The 8,485-nt window shown below is 39.7% G+C and overlaps 1 protein-coding gene across 1 annotated transcript; it reads right to left on the reverse strand.

The window, feature by feature from the left end:
• Positions 1–2,206: 2,206 nt before the first annotated feature.
• ndufs5 (NADH:ubiquinone oxidoreductase subunit S5) lies at positions 2,207–6,470 on the reverse strand. Its single transcript, XM_070846769.1, has 3 exons — positions 6,395–6,470; positions 4,108–4,327; positions 2,207–2,407 (listed from the first exon to the last, which is right to left on the reverse strand). The coding sequence occupies exons 2-3, from the start codon at positions 4,321–4,323 to the stop codon at positions 2,303–2,305; spliced, it is 321 nt and encodes a 106-aa protein (XP_070702870.1). The 5' UTR covers positions 4,324–4,327; positions 6,395–6,470; the 3' UTR covers positions 2,207–2,302.
• Positions 6,471–8,485: the final 2,015 nt, after the last annotated feature.

Genomic DNA, 8,485 nt, shown 5'->3' on the forward strand with positions numbered 1-8,485 from the left:
TGATGGCCTTTTGGCTGTGAACCTGGACAAAATTGAATTTATACAATTGAAACCTTGTGATAACGTGAGTCATTGATAACGTGAGCTGTATAATGTTGTGCAATGCCGCCATGAATATCTGTAATTTAATACAAAGGTCAATTTAGACTTCAAGAGAACAATGCGCCATGGAAAAACTTAATAATTCACACATGAGCATAAACAGACAAAAGCTCAATAGAGTTCAATGGATCTTTTTTTAAGACGTGACATTTCACAGTTTAGATTATGGGATTATTATAGCTCCAGACTGCCCACGGCAAGTTCAGCACCAGTTTCTGACTGTCAAGCATCTTTTACTTTCAGTCTGACCTACTGTTAACAGCTAATATTTTCAAATGTGCGATCTTTTTTAAGGCTGGTTGACTAAAAACTAAATACATTTTAAATTAAATGAAGTATTGTCCACCAGAGTGACATAACTGGCTCAAGTGAGTTACAGTTTCAACAAAATACAAACTAAAAATATGAAAATGTGTAATTTATATTCTTACTTTGAGAGGAAAATGCAGTTTCAGTTCTTGTTTTGAAATCTGGAGGGTCACAAGATGGTTTCTGTCATAGTAAAACATTCCTCTGTATTATATAAATGCTCAAAATATAGATTATCCAAATAAAACAGCCAATAAGAATCAAGGTTTAAGGTCAGATTTAAGAAACATGAACGTTATAACGTCAGTTTTTCTTAGCAGACCTCACCAACCCAAGACAATCAATCAATCAATCTTCAATTATACAGCGACAATTCATAAGAAATGTAATCTCAAGACACTTTCCATAAAGAGCAGGTCCAGACCAAACTCTTTAATTAGAGAGAGACCCAACCATTCAGGAATTCAAAATTAAAGATTCAAGAATCCCCACATGAGCAAACATCCAGCAATTTATTCCTCGCCACCAACCAAATTTGGTAAAATGTGTTATTTTAAAAGTAAGATTAAGAATAAAAATGACAGATTTTCATATTTTATTTAAACTGTAACTCTCGAGCCTGTTATCTTAATCTGGTGGACAATATTTCATTTAATTTAAAATGCATTTAGTTTTTAGTCGACCAGCCTTAAAACCCCAGCACTGTGTGATTGTAGTATTTACACTCCTCATTAAAGCACCCATAACTTTAGAGGACGTTACCTCTCTGCCCTCAGCGGTGGCGGCTGCAGGCCTGTTATTCTCTGTCTGGACTCTCTGCGCATACAAATGAACCTGAGGACGACTAACAAACACAGACAGCCATGAAACTGTTGGTGAAGAGCACAAATGTTGACTTGTAAAACCAGAAAATGAAGAAACTTGATCAGCTGTAGATGCAGACTCTGTGCTAAGTTCTCCCTCCTGTATTATCTGTGTTCTTGGCTCCATCTTGTGGCGCCTCACAGAGCCTCCTAATCCCATCAGTCACAGTTAAACACTGGTAATTGAATCAATGGATGTCAAACTGCATCCACTCATATCAGGCTCTCATCGCAGTGGTCCAGCCGTCCCTCCGGAGCGTTTACTCACCAAATCCATTTAATGATTTACTGGAAATAGGTCAGCGGGTTAAGAAAATGGACTGTAGCTGAACATCCACTCACAGCAGAGGCACAGCTGAACACAATACACGACGACCACTGCTGACACGAACGGCTTTAAATCGCTCACCAGACGTCATCTAACCCGCCGTGATGACTGATGTCATCACTCACACGCTGCTGCGTTACCTATTTTCAAGATCTTTTTTTATATAGACTTTTGTAGTGATGGAGGTGTTCAGATCATATACTGAGTGAGAGTGGCTATACCACACTTTAAAAACACTCCAGTACAAGTACTGTAATGAAACTTTTCTTAAATACAAGTACAAGTATGTGAATATTATTAACAAAATGAACTTTAAATAGCAAAAGTACTCAGACATGCAGACAAATGTCTCCTGTGACTGATATATCAGTATTCATCTTATTATTAGATTAGAATAATTGATGCATCAGTGTGTAAGCAGCGTTTTACTATAAATATACAGCTAATGAATAAAGTGGCTTGATTTGCTAATATCCTCAATGAATCCATTGTTTGAGCAAACTTTTGGACAAAATCCTGTTAACTGCAGCCATATTGTTTTCATTCTTAGGGTCCGCACACATCCCTGTACACTACAGAGAGAGAAAACGACAGAAGAAGAGGACAGTGGGTTATAACATTTATTTGCAAACTTGTACAGGCGAACAGGAAATAGTGATATCTGATTTACTATACACAAGAGCAGAACTGCTGCGTTGCCTCATGGCTGCTGGTCTGCCTCGCCCGTGTGGCAGGTTGGCGGCGTGTAGCTCCCCTCCTTCGTCATCTTTTCACGCTGCACACGGATCGCATGGAGCCTCGCACGCTGCAGGGAGGAAGAGACGAGGAGGTTAGTGTCGAGGCGGAACAGGAGAATAAAGGAATTTAAGAGACTGTTCTCCATCCCTCCACCTTTTTGTATAACCTGAGGAGGATAAAGTAAAAAAATGATTTAGCATTGTTTTTTTCCTCCTTTCACCAAGTGTCATTAAGAGAAACTTCAGTGCTTGTATGCAGATTTCCATTCAGACCAGATTCAGCAGAGCTGCAGGCAGTTTTATCACATAAGATCTTGTGTAACTCTGATGTTAAAATGCTACACAAAGCCAGTCAACAACTAACCCTTCAACTGTTACACATGTTGATCGGATGTGACGTTCACGTCAGACTCTGAAGTCGTCTTAGCTGACGTTCACTTTAAATCAGCACTTCACATCCGTCATGTTGTGAAAGAATGAGACGTGGCTAACGGGCAAATGTAGCCGTCTGGATCCAGCCAAGGAAGTTCCTGCTACTGCAGCACATTGACAGCGAGCGGGCAGGGAATCTGTCAGTCTCCCTTCTGCTGACACACACCGCCATCAGGACTGACCTCAGCTCAACTCTTTGTTTTTACCCTTTTTTGTATTCCTCCAGTCAATCACACCAAACTCCATGAAAGAATTTGGCAGTTTGATGTTGCTTGGGTGAACAGAAATGTCAACATGCAAAACAAAGGCTTTAAGCCACTGGGAGGCAATTACCTCAAAAACCTTCTTAATGAGAAACTTACAAACAATTTTATCCAATGAGCTTTTTTAAAGTTGAAGGAACAACAGGCCTGTTGCTTGTCTCTGTCCACAGATCCACACGATGCAGACAAACTCTTTGAGTAATGTCCTACAAGTTATGCTACAGGGTCTAGAAAGGGTGTTCAAACCTCTGGGCTTATTATTTCACAGCACAGAGGCTCTACCTGAACGTTTGGGCACTGATCAACAGGAAGAGCCACACAGCTTTCACTCAGACACGTTTTTAATCTTTTGATCAGTGACAAAAGGTTCACTATGATTCAATGTTGTAAAAAAAATGTTAAAAAGTGAATATGTTCAATATTGCAATTCTCCTTTTTGTTCTGATGTCATGTTATTATCTAAATGGGCCAATAAGAGACAGACAGATCCATTTAACAAAAAGTCCCATTATCAAACAGTGAGTGCTGCCAAGAACAGCTAAAGCAGCATGGACTTTCATTTCCTGCTGCCATATTGATTGTTTTCTCCACCGAAGAGGGAAATTATAGTGAGTGAGTTCAGTCCCAGCATGCAAAAGGACACAAAATGTATGATAACAAAGATGATCATGGCTCTGCAATATGTGCACCCTGGTTTCTTTAACTACAGACAGCTGACAAATGAAAGGAAAAAGCTTCCAGGTGAGTTTTCTTCCCCCGTACAGTGAAGAGATCCGGTAGCTGTTACCAGAGTTCATATTGGGCCTGAAGAGAAATTCAAGCACTCTTAAGGCACCTAAACCAAAAATGTCCGGACTCTCAAAGCCTTTATCATCACATCTAAACTGCTACTATAAAACAACTGCAAAACATAAGGTTTTGCACCTTACTAAGACATTTTGTTGGTTTCTCCTTTAATTTGTCACCCGTCTGTGTGGCCCAGCACTTAACGCTCTTATTCAAAGATACATTCATACTTCAGAAGCTGCTGACTGCACTCAGAAGTCATCAAGCACTCACACCCAGACACTTACTGTCTTCTCCCTGTGCATGCACTCGTAGAAGTCCTCAAACTCCAGCTGGCACTCCTTCTTGGCGCGGGTCTGCCCGATGCCATGGGAGCACTCGATCCACTCCTTCTCAAAGGCATGGCAGCGCGCCGCCCTGTTGTTGGGCTGCTTTGCGCTCTGCAGCAGCATCCAGCGGTCCAGGTTTATGCCAAACCGCGAGTTCAGGTCCAAATACGGCATGATGCTGATGATGGAGAAGCAGAGGGATGGACAGAGAAAGAAGAATGATGGACGAAACAGGAGTGGAGATGACAGAGGGAAGACACAGATTAGTCTGGAAAAACTGACACTAGAGTTAACGTTAACAGTAGGAAACAACTGAGGAAAAATATTGTTTTATCTGCCAACATTTTGCAGAATAAATCCAGTGCAGTGCATGGTTAAAGCACTTTTTAAACAAAAGTTTCAAGCATATTTTACTCTTGAGCATTAAGAGAAACTCTGTCCTCAAAGTATAAAGTCTGTTTTTCCCCCAAAACAAAAATGCTGTTTGACAGCTGGTGATTGAATCCTTGTTGGCATGAAATAAACCCCACAGCAGGTCACTACCAAAGCCACTCTAAGACCCCTGCTTCCCAACCTGCTATTGTTTATAAGAGAGACCAATGACTGATGAAGGTCTCCCAGCTGGGTATGAGCTTGTAAAAAGGTTAAGGCTTTTAGGTGGACAACACCTTCACATCTTTCTTTCACATTAACCAGCATAACACATTCATGTAACAAAAACCTAATGAAACTTGTTTTTAGAGCTGCCCTGACATGCCAGAAATCTGAGTTACACAGAGTGCTGTGCTGTGGATGAAACAAAGATTAACATGTAAAGAAAAACAACAAGCCACAAAATTCCTAAAGGCATGAGAACAACTAAGCTTTAGGGAAGGATGGGAATTAAATAAATAAATACACCAATAAATAAAAGAAAAAAGGCCGTGCTCTCCTCCTCTGCCAGCTGCTGGCACAGCGCTGCAGATGAAAAGGTCACAGAGGACCGGGGGGCTGTTAGCAGGCGTGGCTGCTTTTTGCTGCTTGATTGTGTTGTGCATGTGTACAAGTACAACCATGAGGGGTGGGGGGGCGGCTTTAGGGGACGAGAGGACCACAGGTGAGCCATACAGTTCCTGTTTTGCCCCCCAGGTGCTGCTTCTATGCCCAGTGGAGAAGTTTTGACCCATTTAGGACTTCATTACACTGATTCTATACTCTGTTATCAGTCTAACTAAGTATCTTGTTATGATGCTTACAACCCAAAGAACTATTGATATTATTTTTTTCCTTTTGTCTTGACATATTAGCATAATAATAATAATAACAGCAAACCTTACTACTACTATAGCACTTTTCTTAATAACATAACAAAGTGCTTTACAAAACAAAGTAAAACCAGACAAGACTATTTAAAATGAGAATAAAACCAAACGACGAAACCAGATTTGGACTTAATGAAACAATATCTGTGTCTGTGCGTATTGTTATATTATCTGTGTGTGTGTGTGTGTGTGTGTGTGTGTGTGTGTGTGTGTGTGTGTGTGTATCATGCTCCTCGTTAGGAGGGATTAGATCACTTGTTTTGATCCTCACCAGACTGGTGGCCTGAGAAGTTTTGGCCAAATTACGTGATTCCCAGAATGATGCATCTATGTACTGTTTGTGTTCTTTTATATCGGCTGCTAAACTAAATACACACTTATGTATGTAATGTAATGTAAGTGACATTATACTAAATGATTTCATACAGTCACTCACCTGTACACCTTTTTCCTCCTGCAAATCTTGGAGGAAACGATTTAGATGCAAAAGACGGGCTACTTGCATTAATATAGTGATTAATAACCTTCCATTAATATAACTATACCTCCAATAAGCCTTTTTAATGCCTTGTTATCATACTAGCCTCACCTTAACATTAGCCGGCTAGCTAACCGTACATAGATAGCTAACGCTTAGCTAGCTCCAATAGCTAGCCGGCTAACCTCCTCTGTAAAAATGCCCCGATGTGGAAGTTTTGTGTCTTTTATTTAAGTCAGTGTAGGTAAAGGTGAACTAACATTAATCCCCCTCAGGTGTTTAACATGATCAGATCCCGTGAGTCTCCTTCAATGACAGCCTGCTCATGCTAACCACAGGCCGCTCTGATTTTCACTCTGTCTACACACTGCTGATGTTTTCAGACAATAAATTGATCCTAATCCGTCTTAAATTAAGTAACGCGCTGCTAAATTGCCAATAATACACAGAAAACATCGATATTTACCGTGTTTTTCTGGACTCACTTTAACCTTCCTCCGACTCCAGGCGTTTTGCTTTACGGCAGACAGACAACACGACCGGAAAATGATACGAGGTGTCGTGAAAAGTCGCGACAGTGCTGTGGAGAGTTTCTACAGAGTCCTTTGGTTTGTCTGCTGGTTTGATCTGTAAGGAAATAATTAATTTAGTCACTGTATGTTTCACGATGAGTTCATTCTGGTTGATAACAAGCTTCACGCACTCCTGTTGTTTATGAATACTGAGATGTATTTTACAAAGTGTGACCCCTTTATATCTTAAACAGGTAATAATTTCCTCCATCCAGCCCTCATCCTTCATTCCTCCTGTACCGGCTCTTTTATTTTGTATAGAAATTCATCAATGATTCTACTCCTGCAACACTTTTTACATGTTAACCTCAACTGTTTGTTATATATGTGTTATAGTGTGTGAAATATTTCAAATAATTTGTGTACATGTTGATTTTCCAGACTTTTTTTGTAATCAGTACAAACTATAACAGGAAATTACTACATTCCGTTACATTTTTACTTTAAAACCCCTTAAATAGTTTACTTTAAAACATATAGGTTTTTATATGAATGTATTGATGTTTATACATTTAGACTTTGCCGCAATTTGATCAAGGTAGCCTATTCTAATCCATTGTTTACCATGTGTGTATCTTTTGTGGACAAACGTATACACATTTATGTTCATTTTCATATAATAATGGCAACTACAACAAAAAAGTAGCCTAAGCAACTCAAAATGACAGATCTAAAGTTTTTTTAGAATGATCCTTCATAGTAATATTTCACAGGTTTTAGCTCTGAGTTCTCCAGTTTCAATAAAACTGCTTAGAAACGAGTACAATACTCTAATAATTATTTCCGTTACTATGCAGGCAGACTAACGACTTTCATTTGTTTTTCAGTATTCGTATTAATCAATAACGACTCGATGCTTTGGTGCAACGTCAGACTTTATTTTTTCCCCAAAGCTCCACAATTTGTCTTTCACAGTCCTGCATGTACAAGCCCACAAGGGGCAGGGCTTCAACAGTGACAGGAAATACACAAACAATATAATAACACTTAAATATTGCTATCTATATACTCTAAAACCTTTTTCAAATAAGGACAGGACCACCTGTGGTCTTAATGGGACATTTCCATTAACACTCACACACCGTCCGTGGTACATTCGTGTTGTTTTCTCACAGGCAGGCAGGCAGAAACAAGTGATAAGTGCAGACCAAACGAAGCACTGCCAAGTTATATAAGCAGATAAATCCATAAAGCTACTCTGAGATGAAAAAAAGGCTCCCAAGTTGTATCCTTGCAGATTAAAGGACGTCCTGGTAGAAAACCTTTTTAAACTGAAGCACAGAGGTGATACAAAGCTAAGAAACAATTCAGGCTAGTGAGTATGATTAAGAAGAGCTTATCGGCATCAATATTTAAAGTGTTTGGCTCCAAAATTGAAACTGACTTTCAGAAGATGTATGGTTAGTAAAACATAATGTAATAAAGTGGAATATAAAAAAACACGATAGTTACAGTCCTTGGATCCCAACTTTGATAAAAACACACTGGATGCCCTTGAAAATACTGAATGATAAACTTGGCAAAGTATTTCTCAAATGTTTTGGAGCCAAACTCTTCGTTAGTTACATCCAACATAAAAGGCCTTCTGGTAGGTGATTTATTTTGGTTGTACCACAGACTTCTGTATGCAAGTGAAGTTAACTCATTCATAGCAACAGAACAACAAAGATAAATACGATAAATTCAGATAAAGTGCACAAGTGCTCATTCAAAAAAACAAGGTGGGACAAACAAATACATTCATCGGGAGTCCATTCACACACACACACACACACACACACATTCAGACAGCCAAAACCAGTCAGGTGTGTGTTGTTGCTGTGTTGGTCAGTGAGTGTCTATAAGGCAGGCAGCCGGCTGTCAAACACTGGTCCAGTCATGTGACACACACCAGAAACACACAGCGGACAGACTTCTGACAATGACCAGGGAGCAGCGCCACGTTAGAAAGCCACTTTAAGGTGGAAGTCAAGGGTTCACTGTCT

Source organism: Pempheris klunzingeri, chromosome 16 (assembly GCF_042242105.1).
Source record: "Pempheris klunzingeri isolate RE-2024b chromosome 16, fPemKlu1.hap1, whole genome shotgun sequence".
NCBI classification, from domain to species: domain Eukaryota; kingdom Metazoa; phylum Chordata; class Actinopteri; order Acropomatiformes; family Pempheridae; genus Pempheris; species Pempheris klunzingeri.

Coding starts and splice junctions, on each gene's coding strand:
- ndufs5 (XM_070846769.1), bottom strand. CDS start 4,323: ATGCCGTATTTGGACCTGAACTCGCGGTTTGGCATAAACCTGGACCGC. Junction 2,408..4,107: donor GCATGCACAGGGAGAAGACA/GTAAGTGTCTGG, acceptor TCCTCCCTGCAG/CGTGCGAGGCTCCATGCGAT.